General features: G+C 56.1%; 1 protein-coding gene across 5 annotated transcripts; it reads right to left on the bottom strand.

Moving 5' to 3' along the window:
* Positions 1-820: 820 nt before the first annotated feature.
* TECTA (tectorin alpha) lies at positions 821-26,798 on the bottom strand. Of its 5 annotated transcripts, XM_071798850.1 has the most exons (25): positions 25,393-26,798; positions 24,689-25,056; positions 23,732-24,271; positions 21,247-21,380; positions 19,992-20,279; positions 17,912-18,049; positions 17,034-17,199; positions 14,690-15,102; positions 13,061-13,631; positions 11,637-12,229; positions 10,922-11,495; positions 9,805-10,415; positions 8,935-9,496; positions 7,782-7,981; positions 6,721-7,104; positions 5,806-6,092; positions 5,440-5,720; positions 5,168-5,278; positions 4,658-4,860; positions 4,300-4,463; positions 3,936-4,184; positions 3,341-3,503; positions 2,771-2,858; positions 2,219-2,335; positions 821-1,779 (listed from the first exon to the last, which is right to left on the bottom strand). In XM_071798850.1, exons 3-25 carry the CDS (start codon positions 23,961-23,963, stop codon positions 1,679-1,681), a joined length of 6,630 nt encoding a protein of 2,209 aa, XP_071654951.1. In that variant the 5' UTR covers positions 23,964-24,271; positions 24,689-25,056; positions 25,393-26,798; the 3' UTR covers positions 821-1,678. The 5 variants fall into 5 exon arrangements, with proteins under 5 accessions (XP_071654951.1, XP_071654950.1, XP_071654953.1 ...); XM_071798849.1 differs by having other exon boundaries at positions 24,689-26,798; XM_071798852.1 differs by having other exon boundaries at positions 23,732-23,796; positions 24,689-26,798.
* Positions 26,799-26,960: the final 162 nt, after the last annotated feature.

Genomic DNA, 26,960 nt, shown 5'->3' with positions numbered 1-26,960 from the left:
CCTGTGATGCTGTTTCCCTCGTTGAAGAGCCTGGAGTGCCGTGGGCCATTCCTGCTGCTCCCACACACCGAGGGCTCGTGTCCCCTCTGGTGCCAGCAGCAATCTGTCTGCTGCTGGCCTCTCGATACATAGTTGTGCCATATTGACACCCGCACCCGTGCACTGTGACCGCCACCGGCACACGCACCCAACCTCTGCCCGTGATGTCTGTGTTGCTCTACGCCATGTGCCTGTTGCTCTACGGCGTATCTCAGTAGCTGTATGATGTGTCTCCGCTGCTCAATGCCACATCGTGGCTGGTCAGTGGCTTCATCGCTTGCTCCTCATTGCCAACCCTAAAAACGTCGGCCTGTGTGCCGGCTGCCTCCCTGCTAACTGTAAGGGCTGGACGATCAGGCATGGGATCTCAACCAGGCTGCCCCAAATCTGCCAGACGCACACTGACTCTACTCGCCCACCCCCAGACCCCAGCTCCTGACATCAGCTGCCGGCTCCTGTTCCTCTAAACCAACCACGCACCCCGACCTTCACCCACCGTGCTTACCGGTGACTCCTCTGCAGCCACCACGCTCCTCAGCTCTCCCTGGGACTCTGAGAACTCAGGTCCCCCCTTCCTTCACCTTGACCCCGATCCCCCTTCATCCTGCTCAACTAATAAAGCCCACGCTCACCTCCTCCCTCCACCTCCAACCCAGACCCTCACCTCTGCTGTTCCCCATACATGGCCCCTGCCCTCGCCCTGAAAACCCCTCGCTCCGCGCAGCTCCCCGCCCCTCCTGCCTCACGCCATCCTCGACCCCTTCACACAGGACCACACTGCTTATGAAGGGTTACAACACTTTTTATTCCCACGCAGCCGTTTCAGAGTACAAACACAAGAAAAGACACCAACGCAGACAGCTCCCCCAGCTCCGCCGCGCCCGAGGCCGTTTGCGACCGACTCCGCCGTCAGGTGCGCCGACGCCTCCCCGCGCCCATGGACCCCGATCCCGCTCTCAAAATCCTCTGCCGTGGTGGGAATTCTGCCCCCCATTGCTCCTCCTTTCCTTGTGCCCAGCAGAAAGCACCTCTTTGCAAACATCGGGACCAGCTTCTCGCTACCACATTGCACAAGCAGTTTTCCCAGACCCGCACCTGCTCCGGGGAGCGGTCTGACCCTGCGTCCTGACATGACGTCCGACGATGACCCCGTGGCGCGACACCCACCTTGGTCTGAGCCCGTGCGCTCCTGAGACACCGACGGCAGCTACCGATGAACTTGGAGACCTGTGGGTGCTCTGTCCCGAGCCACACAACCGACCGGGGTGCGAGTCCCCTACGGTGCAGGCTACGAGGGACCATCTGGAAAAATGCTGCAAAAATTAAACCCCTCAAACCCCCCATCAATGATGGCAACCTGTAAAAAAAAAATACCAAGTCCCACATTACCGCCAGAAAGCTGCAAAAAAAACCCCAATTCCCGCTTCAATGCTGCCAAATGTGCAGCGCTGCCTTGCTGTCACGGCGACTGCCACATTCCGGGTCCGTGTCGGCTTTCGCTCCGGGTTTAGTCCCTCTCTTGCCTCCATGCCGTGGGACGGGTCGGTGGCGGCCTGGCTGCTGCGGGGATGCTGTCTCCTACCCTACAAAGACGCTGGCTGGCGTGAGAACAGTCCTTGGCTGAGCGCTGGAGCGGTGCCTACGAGGTCGGTTCCTGCGGAGCTGCGCGCAGCCACAGCCACAGCTGGGCCGCCAACAGCAGGGTCGCTGGGGCGCGGTGCTCCCCTGAAGAGCTGGAGGCTGCCGACAGAAACGGGACAAACGTGAGCTGGGTCCTGGCACTAACACAACGGGTGACTCTCTCCTTGACGCCCGGAGGCCCTGCGAGCTGCACCCATCCGGCATCCTCCTTGTCTCGTCACCACGCTCTGCATTCCACAGTCCCCTGAGTTCATAGATTGGATCCTGGCCTCTGCTTTGCCCCCGTTCCACACCACTGTTCCATTACACTGCCAGCTCTACAAAGCCTCAGTCATAGCAGCGCTCAGACTTGACGCTGCCAGGCACCTCCATCCCCTGGGAACAGCACACACCCGGCTCCCTGCCCTCCACCTCTGTGCCACGCCACATAATCCAGCCGTATTCCCTGCACATCTCGCCACCACGGCCCCTCGGCTGGGGCACAGAAGCCTCCTGGTACATTTGTCCCTGTTCCTCCTGCACCGACCCCGGTACTTGCCCCTGCAGCTCTTGCCGTCCCCTTGCAGCGTCCCCGTCACGCAGCTGCACAGCGGCCCGTCCGCCCGACTCGTGCAGATCTGCTCGCATCCTCCGTTGTCCTCGCACCAGTCCGATCCTGCGCGCCAAGAGCAGAGGGGGACGTGTGAGCCATACTCTCAGACCTTCACACCCTGTCCCTTGGCTGCCTCAAACCCACATTCCCCACTGCAACAAGGGAGCCCACCCTTTGCTTTCCCAGCAACCCCACAGCTGTACCTAGTCGGATGCTCACAGGGGCCTTTTGGGAACTCCAAACACCTGTGCCCACAGCAATGCAGACCCCTACACGAGCCACACCTGCCAGCACCCACGCAGCCTCTGCCCTCAGCAGAAACCCCTTGAGCATTGTCTTGCACTTTTCCCGAATGCTGCTCAAAAGACCAGCATCCCCCCACAAAACACACGCATGCTCCCTCACCCCGGAGCCCCGGGATCCCACAACACATTGCTGGCCTTGAACTGGATGGCAAACAAAACCCCACAGCCTTCCTTGGGGGTCACAAACACTTACGCTTCCTCCGAATGGGCCCCACCGAGATGATCTGCTCCTTGGTCTCCTCAGCAAACGCGCTGGCCATCCTCGTGTGCTGAGGGCAGTTCTGCACAGGGATAAACAGAACCACAGAATGTCAGGGATAGGAAGGGCCCTGGAAAGCTCATCCAGTGCAATCCCCCATGGAGCAGGAACACCCAGCTGAGGTTCCACAGGAAGGGGTCCAGGCGGGTTTGAATGTCTGCAGAGAAGGAGACTCCACAACCTCCCTGGGCAGCCTGGGCCAGGCTCTGCCACCCTCACCCCCAACAAGTTGCTTCTCCTCTTGCAGTGGAACCTCCTGTGTTCCAGTTTGCACCCATTGCCCCTTGTCCTGTCACTGGGTGTCACCCAGAAGAGCCTGGCTCCATCCTCCTGACACTCCCCCTTTATATGTCCTGAGGTGTCCTACCAGCAGCAGGGCTCTCCTGCCAACACCTTAATGACATGCCACCCTCCCAACTCCTCCCCGAGGCTACATCTCTGGCTGCCTCGCTATGGCCATGTTGACCAGGCAAATCCATGACCCACAATGCTTGTCGCACTTACTATTTTGCAGGAGTATTTCTCCGAATCGCAGAGGGACACGGCGCAATGCAGGTGAACTTCATCGTAATCCCCGATGAACTTGAAGACAGTGACGTGGAAGCGACACGTCAAGGACACCCCATTCTCCTCTATGCCGATGGTGTTGTCCTTCATGTTTTGACACCTGGACGAGGCGGTGAGTCTCACCCCAGCCCTCCTGTGACCGGGACCCCTCCTCGAGGGACACCGCTCACCCCATCCCTCTAAGGTCCCTTGCCCACGTCGCCGCAGTAGCCTGTCCTGTCTCTAAAGCTTGTTCTCTGGCATGTTGCAGGTGTCCAAAGACACCTCTGCCATGGTCCATATCCCCCCATCGCCCGCAGTCACCCCAACGCCCATTGCATCAACAACTCTGGGAAGGCTGCAGCTCTCCAGTTAAGTGAAAAAACTCCTTCACTAACACTGTGAGCTTCACTGTTCTCCTCCCCGTCCAGATCTCCTTCGGCCATCTTGCAGATTGAAAAGCCCCCCTGACTGACGCTACCACTCCTTCGAGTGCCTTCCCCAAAGGACGTGACCCTAAACGTGCTGAGTTGCCCGGCCCACGGTTGCTCACCCTCCCTCGATGATGAAGTAGCGCAGCTTGTCGTTGCTGTCCCGAGACGGGGTCGCGTAGCACTTGTTCAGCATCAGGATCAAATGGTTGGAATCGGCCCCGACGACGAACACCCCCACGTAGAGCACGTCGCGGGTGGTGAGCACCACCTCGCCCTGCCGGTAAGGGTGCTTGTAGGAGGAGTTCTTGTACAGGGCCATCTTAGTCGTGAAGCTCCCTTCCTGTGTCGGCACCGTCAGGTTGATCACGCTAATGAGGACAACAAAAATACAAACTCAGAGAGAGGAAAGGCTACAAACCCCCAAGTTGACCACGTCGCTTCAGACCCTCGTCACCTCGCCATGTGGCTCATCCCGGCTCCTACCTGAGCATTGGCCGCACCACCGAATCCAGGGAGATCTTGATGTCCAGCTCGTAGGCACAAGAAAACTCCACGTTGATGGTCCGATCACGGGTGATAATGTTGCCCGTGTTGTTCGCGCTCTCGATCCACACCGTGTTCTTGTACACTATATGTGTGCTGTTCGACTGCCAAAGGAACATGGGGCTTCGCTCGAGACCGGCCGTCTCTGCTCCCCTGCTCCTAACCAACACCTTGGCCCCTAAAAAAGCCACATGATGCCACAACGGGTACGCTATGGCAGGATGAGGAACAGCTCATGTGAATGAGAAGACACCCAGGATGAACAGGCCGGCCCTACGTGCCCCATGCCCTGGCTCACCTGCACCAGATTGCCACAGTTGCCCTTGGTGTTGTTGATCTGGAAGGAGATGAAGTCCTCCCCTTCGATGCCGGGGCAGTGGCGGTCGTTGACGCGCACGCCCTCGCGCTCGAAACCCAGCTGGAAGAGCTTGCACTTGGAGATGGACACTTCCATTTGGGCAGCTTTGCAGGTCACCTCCGCATCAATGATGTCTTGGGTGGCTACAGGAGAAGACGAGATAGCTTCCAATTGACAAAATGGAAACACCAGCCCAGGCCCGCAGCCTCCCCACCAACAGAAACAACACGATCGCCTCCTGCAGCACACCCTGCCCGTCTGCCCTCCCTGCTGCTCAAGCTGCTCCTGATGCGCAGACGCCCATAACGTGCTTCTCCAGAAAAAATGCTCCATAAAACCTGACCACGCTCTCACAACTGCGTCTGGGCAGAGATCCCGGCCCTCGGCACCTCCCTTCCCGCAGCCCCAGCGCAAGGATGGTCCCTCGTGCACCGACCCCGGAGGACTCACTGTTCCCGTAGGGCGGGGGCTCGATGCAGCCGCACAGCTCCCCGCCGTTGTCCAGCTCGCAGCTGCGGTTGGGGCAGTCGGCACCCACGCAGGGATCTTCCACCACTCCTGCTAAAGAGCACAAGATGGAGCGCAAACACGATCGTTACCTTCAGACCGCGGGGAGGACGCGTCCGACCGCCGCCTGCCAACCCCACGGTCCCCTCTGCCACCCTTTGCGGTCCCGGCGACGCGTGGCTCCCCCCATCCATGTCAGCCCCCAGCTCTCTTACAGCAATTCTCCTTCTCGATCCACTCGGTGCCCAGGATGCCGAAGGTGCGACAGGCCTCGCCGTAGGCGGCCAGCGAGCCGCACAGCTGCACCTTCTTGTGGTTGTAGCAGCCGTCCAGAAAGCAGGACTCGTAAAAGGGCAAGGGGTCCAGGAGGCCGTAGCAGGGCTGGAAGAAGCCTTTCATGTCCGTCAGCTTCAGGCAGTAGCTGTCGCTCTGCAGCTCCTGGATCTGGACGTTGTCGCAGGAGGCGGCGTACTGCGAGTACTGCAGCTCGTTGCAGCTGTGGGCACCGCACACGTCACGGGGGCCCCCGTGGCGGCCGGTCCCGCTCCCACCTGGTGGGGAAGGGCCGTCCGACCGCTCACCTCTTCTGCATGCCGTTGGTCTTCCAGCTCTGCGCCAGCACCACGCTGCTGACCGCCGGCTTCCCCCGCAGCGTCGCGTAGTCGTCCGTCCGGTCGCCGTTGAAGTTGCCGCAGAGGCCGCACACCTTGTTCTGCAGCCGCTCGCCGATGGTGATTTTGATGACGTTGAAGCCGTTGTAGCGGATTTGGATGTCGGGGCCAGAGTCGATGACCAGGAAGCCCTCCTGGCTGAAGATCTTCGTGGAAAGCCCCGTGACGAAGGGGATGCTCACGAGGCTGCCGTTCACCTGGTTCAGGAGAGGACAGGAGGCTGACATCCCTCCCGTCCCCTCTGCTTTATGAGAGTGCGAGCTGTCCCTAAACAGGTCCGAGACCACCTCCTGCTGTCCCCATACAGGTCCAAGACCTCCCTCTGCTGTCCCAGCTGTGAAAACACACCAATTTGTCTTTGGCAGGGGCTGCCACATCCCCCTGCTTTCTCCAGTCTGACTAATAGCTCTGAGTGGACCAACTCCTTTACATGCTCGCGCAAGGCTGCGCTACAAAGAGAACTCAAGGCTCGAGCCTGGGACTCGTTGCTCACCAGAAAAGGGCACAGATGGTGTCCTGCAGAGGCTGAGTGACACCACAGTGACAGCCAGCCCTCCGTACCCCTCTATCCAACAATACAGCTTCACCCGCATCACCGAGATGTGGATGGGTAGGTGACTACAAACTCCCTGTTGTCCCGGCTGCCATCCCTCTGCACAGCCCGACAAACAACAGCCACATCCTTCACCTATAGATCTGCCTCAACTGGGACGCGAAGCTACCGATGGAACCTTCTCGGGTGTCGTGGAGATCGTCAAGTGCCATCCTGGTCTGGTCCCCTGCCACCCGTCCCTGCTCCAGAGGATGCCCCCGACAAGCCCTTACCTTGACGGTATTCCTGTCACTGATGAGGATCTGCTCCTCGTTGATGTAGAAGTACACGGGGGAGATGATGGTGAGGTTGGGTGAGGACCACTTGTCGAAGTTGATGATGAGCTGGAAGGAGAAGTCGGGCAGCTTCTGGCAGATGGTGGAGAGGACGAAGGCACAATTGGCGGGGAAGCGGAGGAAAGCCCCGTCGAAGGTGCGGAAGACGCCGCCGCCCGCCGCCAGGCAGTAAGAGCTCCTGGTGCTGAAGCAGCCGCGGACGCCGTTGCGCAGGGCGCACTCCTCGTCCGACTTGCAGTGCCGCGGGTCGCACTGGATGAGGTTGCGTCGGAAGCAGCGGCACCGGCGGGTGCAGTCCCCGTTCCAGAAGAGCTGCTTGGGCTGAAAAAGGGACCCGTCACCAGACGGCAGGACCGAGGACCCTGCCCTACCCTCCGAGGATGGCCGGGCCGAGGCTCATGCCCCTCTCCCACATGGCTCGCAGGACCACGGGCCATCAAATTGAGCCTTCTTTCCTTGCTCTTTGCCAGCCTTCCTCAGACCACAGCTCTGGAAGAGCAGCCGTGCAAAACCCTCAGGCTGCAGACAAGACTGGCACAGCAGATGTTTAAGCCAGCAGATCCGAGTGCACGCTGGATCAGAGCTCAACCCGCCCCCAGCAGAAGCAACAGTAAAATGCTCTGTAGCTCAGAGGAGGACTTGGAGACCGCAGGACAGCTTGGCCCCAGCAAACACCAGCGCACAGGCCACGGCTTTGCTACACATCCCGCTTCCCCTCGATGGATGTCCGCCTGCTCTGCCCCTTGCTCCCTGCCCTCTCTTGCTTAGTGCAAAACCACAGAATTCAGAGCAATCTCTGAGCGTGGCCGTGGCCGGCAGACACGGCTGATGGTGCTGATGAAGGAGAAGACCTGTCCCTTTAGGTTCTCTGTCTGGCAAACAGACTGCACCCGGTACCTGCATGGCCGGACCGTCCTTCCCATTCAGAGCACGAAACGCTGCCCAGGAGTATCAGAAAAAGCACCAGAAACGCCGAGAGAAGGACAGGAGCGGCGTACCTCGTAGTATTTGCCATCGGAGTAGCAGCCGCAGTTGTGGGGGAGGATGCAGCTCTTGCCGTTGAGGACGTAGCCGGGGTCGCACTGGCATCCCTCCACGCAGTAGTGGCTGCAGTCGCTCTTGAGGCGGATGGCGGCGCATCGGGGCTGGCACAGCGACACGCAGCTCTCGTAGTGGCTGTTGGGGGGACAGCTGACGGCTGCAACATCGCCAAGGGGACAAAACAGACACTGATGAGCTCCCTGGACAAAACTGACCCTGGGGGCATAATCCCTGCTGCCACTGTCCCGGCTGAGGTGGTTAACATGGACTGTGCTGTCCAGAGAGGAACCTGGAGCTCGCGGTCTTTGTCCCTCCATCCTACACCTCTTACCATCTGAGCAACAAGCTCCAAGCTGAGCAACACTTCTCCATCACTCCCCACTGCCTCCGAGCTCCCAGACACCAGTTTCCCCAGCACCTTTCCCCGTGCTCCCTGCAAACAGGGCTCCTCGCTGACACCACATTAACGCCTTCCTCCGGGAGCAGTGCCCATGCCGTGGGGCCTTTTGGGCAGCGTACGGAGCCTCTGCGCCATCTGCACGGGAACACGTTTCGGGGACGTGTTTTGGCTTGGTGTTGGAGTGCAAAGCCTGTGAGAGCCGAAGCCTGTGCCGCTTTTCTTGGCACCCCAACAGGGACTGTTTTGGACCCAGCGTGTGGCCTTGCCACCCTGGGCCCACGAGAGTGGTGACTTCTGAGCCACCCGTTTGCTTGTTAGAAGGATGAACAACATAAATGTAATTTTCAGTCTTGTTAGCAAAGACAATTACTTCCCATCTGATTTGCCAGATAGATTGGCTGCCAGAGAGGCTCACGGCCCCCATCCTCGTCAGCCTAATTGAACATCGCATCGTAATCTTATTGACAGAGCGTGTGGCTTCATTAAACTAAACACACATACTCCTGGCTTTGAAACCAACTAATACAATTCCTGATGAACAACAGAGGGATGGCTGAGACCTTTGGAACTGGAGGCTTTCCCCTTTCCATCCCTGCTCCCGCTCTACCACACGCAGCTCATCACAGCTCCACAAGAACGTGGCTCCCTAGACCCGATCCCACAACCCCACACCTCTAGGGAAGAAGAACCCGAGACAGGGTGGTGCTTACAACACGACGTGAAGTTCCTCCAGCCGGTGATGGCGATGCCCTGCGTTTGGCACGTGCTGGCGTAATTCTGCAGCCAGCTGCAGGCCGTCTGCATGGCTCCCCCATCGACACACGTGTCAAAGAGGCAGTTCTTGTAGAAGAAGCCAGGGCTGATCTTGCTGTGGCACTTGGCAAAGACGCCGCTTTGGCTCGGGATGAGGCTGCAGAGCTGCTGGGGTTTCCAGAAGCCTTCCACCTTCCCGCAGGCAGGGCAGCGGTCACCGCAGCCCACGCGGCAGAACGCGTCTCGCTTCACCCAGCTCTGCACGAAGTCGGCGATGGTGGCGGCCGGCGTGCCGCCCGCGGCTACCAGGTCATCCTCGGGGTTGCCATTGTAGCGGCCACAGAGGCCGTAAGTCAGGTTCTGGAAGCTGCGTGGGACGGTGACCGAGAGGAAGGTCTTCCAGTCGTACACCACCTTCAGTCCAAAGTCGGTCTCCACCACAACGTGAAAGCCAAAGGCGAAGATGCTCACTTTGCCCTGGCCCAGCTTCAGAGGCAGGTACAGGCGTTCGTCGTTGACCTGCGGAGCAGAAAACGGGTGTGTCGTGAGCGGGAATGATGCTCGGAGGACGTGAAGGAGGGTGGCTCGGTGCTCCGGGAGCACGGTCACAGCCGGCCTCACCCCCACATCCAAAACAAGGCAGCCAAATTGGAAACCCTCTCCAAAAGCTGCGCCTGGTGGCACGCTGGGGACAAACAGGAGCGCACGCCCTTCCCTGCCCCCAGAAAGCCTTGGAAGCTGTAAGGCCTTGTGCCTCGGGAATCGCTCCATGGTTTGGAAACCACAATAGGGAGAAATAACCCCTGCCCTCGTGGCCACGCACTCACCAGCACTGTATATTTGTAGGCACGGTGGATGACAATGTTGTAATTGAAGACATCCACTTCGACTTGCTTGATCCACAGAGCCAGAGAGGTGTCCCGATCCTCATTCTTGGCTGTGACGGTGAACGCCGGGAAAGTGTCCGAGCGTTCCGCCCTGGGCCGGGAGATCGTGGTGCACAGCACCAACGCGCAGCTGCTCTGGAAGTCGAAAGAGTAGCCGTCAAAAGTCAGGTAGTGTCCGTAACCGGAGATGATGCAGGAGGCGTCGGTGCGGACGTGGCAGTAGTAGAGGCCGTTCTCCTCCAGGCAGTACTCGTCATCCTTGCAGGAGACGTTCTCACAGTACACGCTGTTGTCAGAGCCATTGCAGTAGCAGAGGAAATGGCAGGAGATGTCCATCCAAAAGGTCTGGTTGGTGGCCAGCTGGCGCCCCTCGAAATTGCAGCCACACTCTCCGCGGGGAATGCAGCGGGTGCCGCGGAGCGCGAAGCCCTCGTCGCACTGGCAGCCCTCGGCGCAGGTGTCTGTGCAGACGGGGCCCGTGGCCAGCGTCTCGCAGGTCTCCACGCAGGTCATGCACTCCTCGAAATGGCTGTTCTCCGGGCACGAGAGAGCTGCGGAGCCAACAGACATGGAGCGTGAGTTCCCAGCTTTGGCAGCCCCACGGCACCGTGGGGTGAGGGAACTGGCAAAAGGTGGGAACGGGGTGAGCGGTGACCGATTCAGGGGGCAAAAGGCAAGAGGGAAAACAGTCCCAGCACCCTGCTGGCCACCGGCTCTTTCTATCCACTTTGTAACCCCTTCTCCTCTTGACCATCACCCTCCTCACGTCACAGCCCTGTCCCAACATTTGCTGAGCAACACCTGTGCCTGCGGTTTTTATAGGAAATGAGGCCAAGGCTCCTGAATGATGCCTCCCTCAAACCTCCACGTTATAGACAACAGCTGCCCGCTGGAGACAGGGAACAAGGAAAGAGAGGTTGCACTTTTTAGCATCCCATAAGAAAAGCAGCTCTACCTCTGCACACCCGCGAGCTCGTGACGAAAAACACTCTGCCTGAGGTCAGCAGGGTCTACATCCCCATCTGCCCACCCCAAAAAAAAGCTCTGGTGGACTCACGGCAAAAACTGTGGCTCCTCCACTGACCGACGTCCACGTCGGCGTTCTTGCAGGCGCTGGCGTAGCGCGCCACCGAGTCGCAGAGCTCCGAGCGGTTGCCCCCGCTCTGGCAGAGGCGGAAAAGGCACGTCCTGTAGTAGGCGGAGACGTTGACCACGCTGTGGCACTCCAGGAAAGAGCTGTTGGTGGGGTCGTTGATGACGCCGCAGTTGGAGCGGCTCCGGTAGGACTTGAGCAGCTCCGAGTCATTGTTGCAAGCCTTGAGGAGGTCCCCGCACTCCCCGTTGCAGATCTCGTCGAACGTGGTCCAGCTCTCCAGGAAGAGCTCCAGGTTGTCCGTGCACTTGCCCTTGGGCAGGCAGAATTCGTCGCCGGCGTTGTCGTTGAAGAAGCCGCACAGGCCCCCCGTGCAGTTGAAGAAGGCGGTGGAAAGGCGGATCTCCAGGAGGCCTGAATCGTAGTAGGCGACAGCCAGGAGCCCCTCTGACTCCATCACAGTGCCATTGTCACTACGGTAGATTTCCAGGCGGCCAGAAGGATGGAAATAGGGCAGCTCCACATCGTAACCGTTCACCTACAAGTAGCAAGCGGGTTGAGATGTGTCAGGGAGGGTGATGTGACTTTGCACAGACATTCCTGTCTGCGGCTCATGCTAAATGTTTCCTGACCCACACCCCACCCTCCAAGGCCTGGGATGGGACATCACCACCTTTACCTTGATCTCCGACAGGCCGGTGCCTCCGATCTTCACCTCCTGGCCGACCGCCTGTATCCGCACGACACGGGGCCCATCGGGCACTGACCCGGCCTTCTTCTGGCTGATGTCGACCTCGATGAAGTCCAGTGTCTCCGCGCAGGTTTTGAGGAGTATGTAGGAGTGCTCCAGTGGATAGGGGAAGGCGATACCATCAAACGTCCGCAGCACCTGGTTCTGCCCCACCAAACACACCGTCTCCCGCTTGGGGTAGCAGCCCTGGTAGCCGTTCTCGATGGTGCAGACCTCTCCTTCAGGACAGGAGGTGTTGAAGCACCTGGCGTCCCCGCCGTCCTCACACCGGCACTCCACCGTGCAGTCCGCTGCCGCCCAGAACGACTCCCCGACAGTGTAGTAGCGGCCGTCCATGTCACAGCCGCACTGCTGGACAGGAACGCAGCGGTCGGTGCTGAGGACGTGGCCCTGGTTGCACTCGCAGCCCTCGGCGCATGGGGAGGTGCAGGACCGCGGGGCCGTGAGGTCCGAACACGTGGCGGGGCAGCTGCTGGCGCACACCGAGTAGTGGCTGAGCTCCGGGCACTGCACGGCGGTCACTGTGGGTGCAGAGGGGAGACAAACAACAGGAGGACCCTGTTACGGCACCGTTTGGGACCAACTACCTCTTTACCATTGACCCACAACAGAGACACACAGAAACCCAGAATGTCAGGGGTTGGAAGGACCTGGAAAGCTCATCCAGTGCAATCCCCCATGGAGCAGGAACACCCAGCTGAGGTTCCACAGGAAGGGGTCCAGGCGGGTTTGAATGTCTGCACAGAAGGAGACTCCACAACCTCCCTGGGCAGCCTGGGCCAGGCTCTGCCACCCTCACCCCCAACAAGTTGCTTCTCCTCTTTCAGTGGAACCTCCTGTGTTCCGGTTTGCACCCATTGCCCCTTGTCCTGTCACTGGTTGTCACCCAGAAGAGCCTGGCTCCATCCTCCTGACACTGCCCCTTTCCATATTGCTAACTATTAATGAGGTCACCCCAATGACCCAGGAGCCCCACGTGACAGTAGAATTGTCCCCTCCATTTCTTTAATGCAAGCAACAACTTCTCAAGAACATCCCCAGTGCCCTCAAGCTGCCCACAGCTATTTAATCCTGCAAGAGAGGAGGGTGGGCTGAGAAGCGTGCCGTTGGTCAGTCCCTATCTGATCCTGCCTCTGTCGCTCATCACGCTGCCACCCATCTGCAGAGGCTCCCACCTGGCGCCTGACTCCTGCCACCCTTTTGCTCCAATCCCACGGAGAGAAGGGACTGATGGGCTCTTGCCCGACTCCCTCAGCCTTGAGCAAAACCCTCCCTTGGATTTCTTGACCTTCATCTCACCCCTAAAATCACTGCCCTCCTCTGGTTCCCATCACGAGCCCGCCGACACTTACTGCATCCCGCCTGTGCGCGCCACTCTCCCACCGAGATGCCCAGGGCCTGGCACACCGCGGCGTACGCCTGGACGGCTTGGCACAGCCCGGTGCCGTTATCCCGCGCGCCGCAGAGGTCGTAGACGCAGCTGTGGACGAAGGCGGTGGGGTCCACCACGGCGTTGCACTCCCACAGCGGCCCGCCGCTCTTGTTGATGAAGCCGCAGTACTCGGAGGTGAAGTACAGAGACTCGGTGGCGGCGTCGCAGAGGCTGCAGTTGTACAAGCAGCCGGACGAGCATTTTCTCTCGGGATGTGGCACTCGCCAGCTCTCGCCCAGGTCCGGCGCAGACGAAGCCAGCCTCCCGTCCGAGCGCAGGGTGTCGTCCTCGGGGTCTTTATTGTAATTTCCACACAGACCGCACGTGGCGTTGATGTACGTGCCAGGAACGGAGACGGAGGCGTAATGCTGTCCGTCATAGGTCACTAGCAGGCCAAAGTCGGTCTCCAGCGCTGTGGACAAGCCGCTTTGGTAGATTTTTATTGCGCCCAGTTCGAGGGATATAGGTAGAGACACCACCAAGTCATCCACCTGCAAGAAAAACAGCAGGTGACTGAGGTGGCACATGTCATAGCAGAGCTCTTATATGGGGACAGGAGACGTACGGCCCCATCACAGGGTCTCAGGGTTAGGAAATGCACAGCAGCACAGCTGGCAGTAACCCACAGGCGTTTGCCTCCAGGTCTGTCACATGTGTCCCCTTCCCTGAGGGACGTGTGGGGCCCAGAAGCGCTGTCAGGCCATGCATAGGGAGCCGAGGTTTGTCGCGTTTTGTCAGGTGGAGGCTGTTTATTTGCAAAGATTAGGGTAAGGGGGAGAATGAGGGCTCTTGTCGGTATAGGACGCAGAGGCCACCTGAGCAAGGTATCAGAGGAGAAGAGGGGGCACGAGTTGGCCCCACAACCTCTGTCACAGAATCCCAGAGTGTCAGGGGTTGAAGGGCCCTGGAAAGCTCATCCAGTGCAATCCCCCATGGAGCAGGAACACCCAGCTGAGGTTCCACAGGAAGGGGTCCAGGCGGGTTTGAATGTCTGCAGAGAAGGAGACTCCACAACCTCCCTGGGCAGCCTGGGCCAGGCTCTGACACCCTCACCCCCAACAAGTTGCTTCTCCTCTTGCAGTGGAACCTCCTGTGTTCCACTTTGCACCCATTGCCCCTTGTCCTGTCACTGGTTGTCACCCAGAAGAGCCTGGTTCCATCCTCCTGACACTGCCCCTTTCCATATTGATCCCCAGGAATGAGTCCCCCCTCAGTCTCCTCTTCTCCAGCTCCAGAGCCCCAGCTCCCTCAGCCTTTCCTCACACGGGAGATGCTCCACTCCCTCCAGCATCTTGGTGGCTGCGCTGGACTCTCTGCAGCAGTTCCCTGTCCTTCTGGAGCTGAGGGGCCACAACTGGACACAATATTCCAGGTGTGGTCTCCCCAGGGCAGAGCAGAGGGGCAGGAGAACCTCTCTGACCTACTGACCACCCCCTTCTAACCCACCCCAGGTCCCATTGGCTTCCTGGCCACAAGGGCCCAGTGCTGGCTCATGGTCACCCTGCTGTCCCCAGGATCCCCAGTCCTTTCCTTCCAGCGGGGCTCTTACCTTCGCTTTCCCAAAGCTGCCCTTCGGGAGCACGATCTTGTGCGAGTAGACCTCCACAAAAATATCCCTCAGCCAGGAGACGGAGGAGCCGCCTCGGTTCTCGTTCTTGGCCTCCACGTTGAAGTAGGGCAGCTGGGAGCCTGGCCAGCACTGCCTGGCGAGGAGGTAGGAGCAGGAACCCTGGAAGTGAAAGAGGAAGCCGTCGAAGGTGTGGTAATGCGGATCTCCGAACACCACGCAGGTGCTGCTCTCCACCGGCACGCACTGGAAGAACTTGGTCTTCAGCTCGCACGCTTCAAAGGGGCCGCAAGCCACCTCCTGGCAGAAGATCTCATTGTTGAAGTCCAGGCAGCGGCACTTGGTGGTGCAGTTGGCGCTGTCCCAGAAGATCTCCCCTTGACGGAGAAACTGTCCTAGAACGACAGAAAGGAAAAAAACCCATGCTACATGGCTACTCTGAACAGAGGAATGCGCTCTGACCGCATCGCGTCGGTCCTTGGAGGGGTTTGATGGCCATATAGTCAGGAACGTGGCCAAAACGTCCTGCTGTGGGGCTTCTCGGCTGCTTGCTTTCTGCAGACTCCCGTCAGGAGCCACTCAGCAATGCACTGCGATCGCAAGCTTCATCTTCCACGTATCGTGCGTCCCCTTCGCGTCCTACCTGTGCCTTAAGTCCACAGGGTGGTGCGACCACTGTCACGAATCTGGGGTCGGTGCTGCATCACACAGTCTGGCTTCATTAAAAGCTATTCCTTCTCTTTTGGACACCCACCAGCGTAGTTCTGCTTCAGAATCGCAGGACATGAGCCATTTGGGCTGTTTTCTCAAAGAGAAAATCCACTGGTAGAGCTCACGCCTTCTGGACTCCGTTTCCAGTGCTGTCGCTGTACTTGCATCGTCTCACAGCATTGTAGGTATCTCTATAATTCCCCTGTTCACATAATTTTGCCGGTCAAAGAGCGACTGTGCTGGACTTGGCAGTGCTAGGTAAGGCTTGGCTTTGCTGATCTTGAAGGTCTTTTCTGGCCTAAACGATTCTATGATGCTGCCAGTGGCTCAGAAGCAAGACGCTCCCATTCAGAAAGTGCTTGTTGGAGTTACGAAACCAAAGCGCTGTTGATCGGTAACTTCCACACCACACACCAGCGAGAAAGGGAAACGCTGAGTGATCGCACAGCAATACCGAGCAGACTTGTTACACGGTGCTACTATAAAGGGAGGCAGGTTTGTCTGGTGAGAGACGCGAGAGAAGACGGGAGAACCAGGGCGGCAAACACCCGTGAGAGATTCCCTCTCCTCCATATGGCCGCCTTTCACACTTCTTCCGCCGCGCGCGCTGCCTGAATTACCCTCTCCTAAACTTTTTGTTCTCTTCCCTGCCTCCTACAAAAAAAAAGCAGCTATTTTCCACTTGCCTGCAACATGCAACATCTCCTTTTAGCGAGACCTTCCCCGTTTGCCTCCGGTGCCTCGTGGTGCGTGACCCGCTGTCCACCGTGAAATGCAAATCCAGTGGCAGGATCGCCACACGCTGCTGTTATCTGCAAAGCCAGGCTTTGCAAAGCCCAGCCTTTCTACCTGGGGCCGGCAGCTGGAGGAAGCTGGGGTGGTTGGACCCGAAACCTCCCCTGAGGCTGCAAGAGCCTCAGGGTCTTGTAGAGCCCTAACCTAGGACATAAAGCAGCCACATGTCTAGAGGGGTGACACCTCTGGTGTCCTTCAGCAAGCAACAAGTCTCTCTCGCTAGAAAGACTCCCGGAGCACAGCGAATGCTCCTGACAGTTTTATTTGTCAAATGATAATGCAATAATCTCTCTGCAGCAGAGTCCCTCTGCAGCCGCCGTGTGCATTTATTATCCTCTTCATATCCCCACGCTGCCAGGGACACACGCACAGGAACCGGCACAGGGACATTTGTCCTGCCTGGAGAACCTGCTATTCCTCCTGCAGTAACAAGGGAAATGGGACACCACCATCAGCTTTCCCACTCTGGGGCCACAATGAAATAACCATCCCCAGATCCTTCCTATTGCCACCGTCAGCGTCACAGAAAAGATGCTCGGTGGCATTTTATCCCTGTGAAACACTCGAGCACCACCTGCCCTTGTCTTCAGGTTCTGGGGTGCAGAAATGGAGGCTGACAGCAACACCACACTGAGAATTCGCTGCAAATAGTCCTTGTGAGCCAGATCCGGCCATCCGAGAGCGTGATGACATCCCCCTGGGCGACACAATGCCAACAGGGACATGAGGCAACTGACAGCCGACAATGGCTTCTTCACGCGCGCTGCCGAGGATGCTCTCCCGCTGCACTGCACCCCAAAACAGCCATTTTCCCCCTTACCTCTCAGGCTGCAGCCATTGGCCGGATCTATTTCTCTGCCATCTATTTTGAAAGCCCAGCGCCCGGGGACGTTCACATTGGTGGTTTCTTCAATATTGACTATATCTGGGGTTCTGGAGCCCGGGATGCTAAAGAAGTTGGTGATATTTCCACCGTTGAAGCCAGCCTAGAACAGAGAGAGAGCGAATTTCATCGCACATCTTTGCTATGGGAGAGCATTTCTGCACTCCTCTGCCCCCCACAATAACTCCTGAGCGTATCTTCTTTCATTTTAAAGTCTCGTTCCAGTTATCAGATGGTTTGTTTGCACGTGAAAAGCTCAACAGGTCCTACAAGCAGTATGGATGGATACTTACACATTTATGTATGCATATATAGATAAGATTATGGGTGTACGTATTGAGCAGCCACTATAAAGTGAGGAAGTGATGGAGGGTGGTTTCACTTGCACAGCGGTGCTGGAGCTGAATCTGAGCCCTCCTGACCCTTCAGAGATGCACTGGGACCATCAAGGAGAAAGGGTTTGGTGATGGGAGCGGGACAGAAACCACCCACAGTCTTACTTAGCACAGAGTAACTGTGTCCGCCTCCCAACGAGACCAAGCGCCAAGGCACGATGGGGCACAGCAGAGCTCCAGGGCACAGCAAAGGCAGCTCTAACATCTGCAGCATTTTGGACACATCAAGTAAGCAATTTCAACCCCTCGGGCAGAGGGACGGGCTGTAGCGTTGCTGCTGACGCCCATTTTGGGGTGCTCATCCCACCATGCCGTTCAGTGCGCTTGCAAGGCCAGTGCTGGGAACATCAATGGCATAAGCAAGATACGGGCAACCATCTGAGAGCTCCCCAGGGACGGATTCAGGAGTGAAAAACTCACCTGCGCCATCACCCCGCCGAGCCCGGTCAGGGGGTCCCCTCCGCTGGCCGTCCCCGTGGTCCAGCTGATCTCGTGGTAGTTAAACAGGGCAAAAGACGCCACGCCGTCGGTGATCAGGACAGCTTGGAAGGTGTTCACCTGTTGGAAGCGGTGAGCACAATCAGGAGGTGAGAGCCATTCTCTCACCCGGCCCTTCTGCCGCGTTCGTCTCCGAGCCTCGCGGTGAAGCCGCATGAGACCCGAAACATTCGCCCTCGCTGCTGTGGTTCCACCAGCTCTCGTCCCCACCACCAAGGAGGACAAGACGACTGTCTCTGATCCAACTTAATGCCAATAGATGGCAGCATGAGAACAAGCTCACGAGGAAAAGACAGTCGGCAGGATTTGGGTTGTTATGACCTGTTATCTTCCATTACCCTACCTCAGCTTTCCTCCTCGCCGCGTTATCTTACCCGCTTCCCTTCCGCATTCGTATCCTACAACACTGCTAACAGTGGATTACATCCAAGCCAACCATGGATATTATGCGCTTTGCTCGGCTGCCAAATCCCTCGGTACCTGCTCAATCTGCTGCTCGCGTTCTTCCTCCCGCTTGAAATGACTCTGCATTTCCAGCCCTCAAAACCCCAGATATATTCAGGCGATTGCCAGCCCAGGTCCCATGTAAGGAGGACGTGCTTTGCCACTGGTGAGGGTGGTGTAGCCCTGAGCTCTTCCCTTTTGTGGGCGCACAGAACGACACAAAAGGCCTTTCCCCTGGAGATATCCCCTCCATCCTGCAGATCCAGCGGCAGAGGTCACCACTGGGACCTAACAATCCATTACTTCTCCCAGCTTTTGGCGTTTTTCTGTCCTCGCCCACCGTAGACCACGCCGTGACACGCAATTCCTGCCTCTGAGCGCGCAGGATTGCAGCCTGGGCGGCCCCTCGTTTTAGTTATTTCAGACCAGCCACCTTGGCTCTGCAAACTGTGAAGGAATCTGCAGAAACGCCTCTCAGCCGCTATGGTGAAGCGCGTGGATGGAGTCACCTCAGGCTAGGAAGCGCTAGCCCTGCGTCACCAACAGTTCACGTGTGCTGCTGGACGAAGGGAAGACTGCGAGGGGCTGGGGGTCACTTTGCACCGCTTTACATTCCCGTTTACATTTGAATACTGGCGCTGAGGTGAGCGCAAGCGCCTCAGGATTGAGGAAGGGACCCGTTCCTGCTCCTGCGTCCTTTCCACGGCTCTGGTTTCAGCTCCTCGGCATGCTCGCTCACCTTTTCAAAGTCTTTTGCCACTGCTGGGAGATCAGAAGGGACTAACACATAAAGACACTGTCGCTTTGGCCGTGCAACAACAACGTTTCTTCGGTGGAGCAGCAAACCCTGCTCCGGTCAGGTCCCTCGGGCGGGCGGCAGGAGCTGCCGCGGTACCGGGAGCTTTAGGATGCGCTCAAATGAACAACAAACATCTCCCCGCTCGGTGCTGGCGGCCAAACGTGCGTTGGGCACCCCAGCCATCTAACGAGGCTCTCGGAAACCGCACCTGTTTGCTCGGGTGTCACTGAGAAACAGTAACCGCAGCGTCCCCAAGGCCACATCCGCGGGCTGTTTACTGCAGCTTTTCTGCATTGCGATGAATTTCCTGCTTAAGTTGCACTGTGCCATCCCACGTGCTAACCCGGAGCCCCGGTCGCTATTGACCGGGAAGGCTGCTCTATAGCAAAATAAATTGCATTGTGTTGCAAATGTAATTCTTCAGGCAATACATGAATCTCTATATTGCTTGCTGTCTGCAAATATATATGTATGTGTGGCTTTTTTTTCTGCAAGCGCTGCCAGGACTGGCAAAAAATATGCATTAAATCTCGAGCCTCTCTAACAAATGGAAAAGAGCTGGACTGTTTATCAGAGCCAGCTCCTCCAGACAGAAGCTCCTCTGCCCAAAGGAGAACTGAGGAGAGAGAAAACAAAGCAACTCACTCTGTTTTATGCACAAAGGCCAGGACGGTTTTATATATATATATATATGTGTGTGTATATATATATGTAGGGACATATACTCAACCAACAAACACCACAGCCCATCGCTCTCACCGGAGTGGTGCTGCTCCCTCCGTAGAAGGTGACTTCCTCCCAGGTGACGATGAAGACCCATAGGGCAGAGAAGGAGGACATGTCTTTGAAGTGCTTCCGCACGTCTCTGGACGCTCTCCTCAGCAGCTCGGGCTCGCTGCTCTCCCGGTAGTAGATCTCCCCGCGGATGCCGTTGTGCACGTCTGCCCAGAAAGGCGCGATGAAGGCCCGGCCGTCCGCCAGGGGAAACGCTTCTGGCGTGAACTGGCTGACCAGCGCGTTGAAGGAGATCACGCCGTTGTTGTTGACCTGCGCAAAGAGATCCCCGCGCGCCTGAGCGAGCTGAATCTGCTGGTTTATCTGAAAACGTGGGGCGAGTGGCTTTTAGGCCATAAATTGGCCTGATATTGACACCATATTGGCTAATATTGGCTCATAATATTGACACCAGTTGACATAGCCTGACCAGCCCTTTTCAGCCATTGATAACTCATTCAGTCGTTTGTAACTCATGGCATTGAGTTTGACCAGGTGCATCTTTACAAGGATCTATCTGATGCAATTAGAGATGTAGATGTGAAAGGAGCGATGCACAAACGGACTGAAGAAGATCTGGAACAATATATTCTGCGTGGGGACAAAATCTACGCTGCACTAAACCGCCTGGTGAACCACGAGAAGAAACTCCTCCTCATTCAGCACAGAATCAACCTCATCCCACCAGTGGTGGCCAAAGGCTGAACGCAGGAAGCCCCACACAGAAGAAAACCATGAGAAGTCTGAAAACGGGGCTCCTACGGGACAATGCAGTCGGGGTATCCATCAGAGCGAGGTGGCGCTCGGCTCAGCTGGGACCCTGGCTTTGGAGACCACCGGGAGACCTGGTTGAATGACACCAGTGGCCATCTGAGAACATCCTTGTCTCAGGCACCTACACGCAGGTCCAAACCGTCACCCTTTATTTTGTGCTGTATGTTCTTGTATCTTGTCATGTAACAGGAATAATGTTCCTTGTGTCAAGGCCTTAGCGCGGCCGCACCATTTAATCACCTACAAAGAAAATTTATTGCCTTTTATATTCTTCCCCCTGAACATTAGCCTATTAAATACACCTTTGACTTTCTTAATCATAAAACCTATCAGTTCATGAAATCTAAGAACTTGTCAGGTAGGTGCTAATAAATCTTGTGGTTCCTGATGATGGGGAGAGCAGGCTGAACATGCAGCTGCTAATTGCAGGGAAAAGAATAAAGGGAAGGTCTGCTTCCCCACTCACATAAACGCTTCTGTACGGGGCTCCAAAAAAGATGAACGGGACGGAGATCTTGATCTCGGGAGAGCTTCCGTCATCCACTTTGGGTGTTTTCGTGTCGTTCTGCCAGAATGGGTACAGACTCGCCATGGTGTGAGCTGGAACGAGAGGGAGAACAGAGTCCTCATGGCAACGTCCCACCCTCCGGGCTCGGGGTTACAGCCCGAGATGTCACAACTGCTCCCACGTTTCCTGGCAAATAAGGTTTCCTGCTAAAAGATGCTGTCGGCAAATGAAACCGTCTCTCCTAAAAATATTTCAGAAGCAGTTTTGATGCGTTTCAATAAGAACCTGCCGCTTTCTACCAGGCCAGAATCCGACAGCTTGAGTCGCAGGTGGACACTCCTGGCCCCAGGGCACCTGTGTCCCTGCCGGATCTGACCCCAGATTTCTGGCAGTTTGCGGCTGCTGTGGTTCCTCGCAGAGCAAGCGGGGATTTGGCCACGTTTTCCTTCCCGTCCTCCCCTCTTTGATGTAGGAAAGCAGCGCCCTGTCCTTACAACACTCAGTCCTGGCCGACAGGAGCCTCCGGGCTCTGAGCAATCCCGGCTCTGTTCACCTGGATCCAGAACATGCTTTTATCTCCCCGGTCCCACCCTGCGCTGCTCAGAGACTCCAGCACGGGACAAGTCACCCTGCACCATCAGGGATGCAGGACGGGCTCTGGGGATGCTCCTGCCCAAACCTGCCTGCGGGCTTCGCATGCACACCCGGTCTAACTGTCCTTGGAGAAAAGGAGACCAGGGGAAGCCTGGCCTAACCCATCCTGACTTCCCAAGACACACACGCGTGGCCTGAGCGCCCCGCACAACATAAAGGATGACGGTGTTGGAGCCACGAGCCTGGTTTCACAGGTACATCCGAAGGGCCGCAGCGAAGCTCCTGGCTGCCAGGCAGTGAAATCAGTCATTTCACAGCTGTTACTCACCCGATAGCTGAGCCATAGGTAGGAGACGTGGATTTTGCTTCTTTCTTACACAGAACGCTCAGAAAAACTACTCAGTGCCAACACTTGAGCACTGCTCGTGTGACACTGCACGCGTCGCGTCACCCAGCCCAGCGGCTTCTCCTGATTGTGACTTTTGCCCCGGGGACATTTCCCACGGATGAGTTGGTGTCCTCAGGAGGAAAAGAGACCCCCAGCTTTTGCCCGAGCTGGAAAATCAGCAGCTGAACGGGGAAACATCTTGCAACTTTCCCAACTCTGGGCTTGCTCATTCGAGGTCCTCAAGCCGGCCACACGTACCAACCATGCACATCTGCACATCTAACTGGATGTTCCTCCTGCCTGCACCAGCTCTGCATGCCCGTCTTTGAACCGAAACACAACATTAACTATTCCACGAGGCTGGGGAGCTGCTCCTGTGCTTTTCCACAACCGCAGCACGGACGGGATCCCAAAGCAGCGCTGACCCCTCGGTCAGAGCAGGCTGAGCACCCCAGGAGAACCTCCCCACCCAACCCCCAGGACGTCTGCCTGTCGCTCACCCACTTTGCCCTTTACTGGCTGATGTTGGTCAGCCTGCTCAACCCTCACAGCATCGTACCTTCCCTTGCTTTGAAAAAGTCATTCCCTTGTAAGTGTAACTACTGATGTGTCTTTTCCCGTAGAAGCTTGTGGTTCAATGTTAAACCAAGAGCACGTCAAAGAATAAAATAAGGTCGCTTCTTGTGTGTTTTCCTATTTATTGCTAATCTTGTTCAGATTTGGGGAAACATTGTGGTGTGAAAATATGAAGAAATGTTGACTCCTATAGAGGAATAAGAGTAAGATCTTTAAATACCCTGGTGTGCTTGTGCAGTAGCATTGGCTGGGCTGCAGTCTGGGCTCTCAAACAACCTTACTTTAAAATAAATGCTTTAAATGTTATAAATATTTCTGTCTCTCTTCTGCAATACTTCACATACATTGTCTGTTCTGCCTTTAACTCCCTGATGCGGAATTCCTAATGGAAAATTTGGAGGATTCTTCATTATCTGAACCTGAAATGTTGAACCTTTGAAATGTTTCGTAGCAACCTCTGGAACACCCCATGCGCACACACACAGCCGTATAGATGATATATGTACACATTACGTAGAACGCTCACCACGATCAACAGCTTCTTGGCCCGTCTACCCTGCCGGCTTTGCCAGCGCTGTATTGAGCTCCTCGGTCAATGTCAACGACCATCGCGTCATTGCCCCCAATGAGCCGAGGCCCATTTGCACGTGTTGCCAATCCATCTCCCGCAATGCAAGTTGTCACTTGGACAAAAACGGCACCGCGAAGGTGCATTGATTCCCCGCTTCGTGCTCCCCTGAAATCAGCGGTTGCTGAACACCATATCACCCTGGTTCTTGTCCTTGCTCCCACCAAGGCAGTGTTTTCCGAGCCCTTCTGGGGTCTGTGGGCGCAGCAGCGCTCCGAGGTGACCCCCTTCGCAGCACCCGAGCGGGAGACACTCACCCCTCTGCCGCGCCGTTAGCACCAAAAGGGCCACCCAGGTTCCGAGAAACGATCGCTTGTTCATCCTGTAGGAAGGAGAGAAACCCAGAGATACATCACAAACCCTGGGGGACCCCAACCTGCCCAGGCGCTGCCGACACTCGGATGTTTCATGGCTCAGGTTCTGCACCCACCACACAGACCCAAAACGATGCAATAACACTTCCCTGGTTATAGCAGCTGCAGGTATCATCAAAGCAAGCCCACAACCACAGAGAAAAGCTGCTGCCCATTCCACGCAGCGTTTTGGAAGCTGTGAATAGCCCCGATGGTTCAATTCCCCAATGCACTTAGCACAGGGATGGATTCTTCTGCCTGACTTCAAAGGGAGCAGCTTCGTGCTGCTCCAAACGCCAGAGCCGGTGAGCGGCTCTCGGAGTTAAGGGGCTTCAGGCGCTGCTTCGACCAATCCTTTGTGCTGGCTGCTCTCACTACGATCGCTTACCGTTTCTGATGAGTGTGGAAGGAGCACAAACATTTACACAGCTGGGCAACTCCTTGCTGAACAGGAATCAATGACAGAGAGAGAAGCAGGGAAAACGAACGTGAAATCCTCTGCCAGCTTTAATTCCTTCTGTGCCTAATGCAATTTGTTACTCATTATTAATCCAATAGAAAGTATCGCTAAAACACCTGCTTTGATTTCTTCGCCGATCTCTTCCTCTCATTACAACACAGGCAGAGCTCCCAGGAAGATATTGTGTGCTCAGCTTCAGACACTATATCCACATTACTTAAAGATATAGTTTCAACACCAGCCTCTCTGCCTTCTCAGCTTTATATAAGGCAACAACTAGTGGAGACTATGGCAGAACAAGAGCGAGACTGGGAAACACGACAGACAATAAAGAATATGTTACTTCACATATTGCATTCAAAAATACAACTTTTTAGCTATGGAAGAAAAGAGTTACCAACCTGTTTCGTAGAGTAGAGGAGCAATCAGGGCTGAAATTTTAGACCGATCTCAGCAGAGCAGGGAGAAATCCTATGTCAATGGAGAATGCATGCCGGTCCTCCTTTGGCAATTAGTGCTGATGACTGCAACGATGGCTCGGTCCCCTCGCAATCGCAAAGTCCGTTTTCTTCAATGCTCTTCCAGGGCCGAGTTGCAATCGCAACCGTCGCCTCTACTGATAACCAGCAAGCTAATCTGGAGATCAGATTTGGGCTGGAGAGGGAGAGAGGCCTCTTTCTTCCCCAAAAGCTCGCTCCTTTGAGCTGGATTCCGATGGCAATGCCAGCGAGCCGGAGCTCACCGTTGTGTTGCACAGCATCGCTTTTCGCTGAAGAAAAAGAAAGAAGAATTGAGCCCCTTCCTCCTTTGTGTAAGCGGAAAAAAAAAGCCCCATCTATATAATGTTACAGGATTAGCATGTAACTGTGCTAGGCTTAAAGGCAGCGCCCCAGCGGTTCAATGGAGTTACTTGTCCATCCAAGTCTTGCTTTACTTTCTGTAGCTTCTGCTTTTACAGGTGGAGGAGGAAACACCCAGCGCTCTCCTCCCTTCGGGAACACATTGAGGACAGGGACGCAAAAGGCACCTAAAACCCCATTTATCCATCGCCTGGCGCCCCTAGACGCGTGTTCAGTAAAGTCACCCCCAAAGCGCTGGGTCTTACCTTCACAGTTCGTTTCGGTACATCAGGGCATCAGCAAATCCTTCTCTTCATCCTCCAGAAATGGTTTTGCTAGCAGGATGCTTTCTTTTTTAGATTTATTTCTTCTATTTATCTTTTCCCTATTGAGTAACCACTTGAGGAGGGCAGGGGGATTGTAAAGCGCTGATATTCCAGGGGCAGGTTACACCCAGCCTGCCCTCCCATGCACCTCGGCTCTTCCTTTCCCTCCCATACGGATTTTAAACATTACCGGTCATTCTTCTCTAAGAATGAGAAAACTGGTGAAATTACGTTTGTCACCTTAATATTCTGGTCCTGCTCGTGCTGGGCACCTCTACACTGATGAGGCTTCGCTGTCTCTTTGGGGCAGACCTTCCCTTCCAGGTGAGTTGCTGCGGGCAGGGACGCGCGCAGCGACGTGTGCAGGTCAAAGGGAGCCGTTTCGCTTCGGGGAAACACAAAAGCGCAAAACTCAGGACACTTTTTTCCGTGTAAAAACTTACAGAAGTTTATTGAACCGATCCAAACCAATTACCTATTTGGCCTGAATTCCAACTGCTAAGTCTGCAAGCAAACCAAAGGCAAATTGTGGGAGCGGAAAGTACGCTCCCCGCGAGACGGACGAGAATAAAAAATGAGGCGGACTCACAGTTCCTCCTTTTTCCTTTAAAATTACATTAATAGAGAGCGAGAATAGATCTTCATGTTTAAATTAGATTTGAAGCTTCCAGTAACTGCGGAAAAGCAATCACAGAGGCAAAGGCCCGAAGTGGCTGAGCTCCCTCTAACGCTGCCCTGGGGAGGGCGTCTCTCCCGCCCGCACAAGCGCCACACTGAAATGAGGCAGGAATACATATTTTAGCCTCTGGGCTGCTTTCTTTTTGCATTTTTAAATCCGCAGACGAACAGAATCTAGAGAATTTCATTTACGAGCAAAACCGGCAAGCGAGGTTCTTATTGCAGAGCCGTTGAGGGCAAATCTAACGCAAGGAGCACCATTAGGTGAGGTTCCTCCGAGCAACCGCGGGCCGCACCATCCTCTGCGTGTAAATCCCAGCAGATGTGGTTACAAATCCCACCCCAGGGAGCAGAGGACGGTCACATATTTGTAACATCGCCGGTTAAGCGATGGGCCTGAAATATCTGCTCAAAACGTGGATATTCGATAGGAACGTGTCCAAAACCACATCTAATCTGAGCACACTTTGGTATAGAGCTGGCAGCCGGGTCCGTCTGAACCGCGTGCTTTGCCCGCTGTGCAGAATTCTATGCGTGAACTAGCAGTAAAAAACAAAGCGTTCTTGACGAAATGACCCAAAAGCTTGCAAAGTTATTCTGTTTCCTCAAAGGAACGCGACAGACCAGAGGAGGTGACTGAAGCGGGTGTATGTCGGTAACACCGGACGCAGCCCTCGTGGCACCGATTTACATCAAACCCTCCCAGGACCTTCCCGGATTCTCAGGCCAAACCCCTCCCCTGTCCACCGGTGACACGGCACACACACAAGACCCTTTCCCAAAAGGTTTTGCCGAAGGAAAACGAGCCAACTCGGGATATTTCACCACAT

Source organism: Patagioenas fasciata, chromosome 24, assembly GCF_037038585.1.
Source record: "Patagioenas fasciata isolate bPatFas1 chromosome 24, bPatFas1.hap1, whole genome shotgun sequence".
NCBI classification, from domain to species: domain Eukaryota; kingdom Metazoa; phylum Chordata; class Aves; order Columbiformes; family Columbidae; genus Patagioenas; species Patagioenas fasciata.
This window is presented reverse-complemented; position numbering and strand designations above follow the sequence as displayed.

What these genes read in the sequence shown, in the direction of transcription:
- TECTA (XM_071798849.1), bottom strand. Translation starts at nt 23,963, where the DNA reads ATGATACCTGCAGCTGCTATAACCAGGGAAGTGTTATTGCATCGTTTT. An exon ending in GAGGAACTTCACGTCGTGTT is followed by an intron (nt 7,982 to 8,934) that starts GTAAGCACCACC and finishes GCGATGTTGCAG; the next exon opens with CCGTCAGCTGTCCCCCCAAC. An exon ending in GGACGGCAAGAGCTGCAGGG is followed by an intron (nt 1,780 to 2,218) that starts GCAAGTACCGGG and finishes TTCTGTCGGCAG; the next exon opens with CCTCCAGCTCTTCAGGGGAG.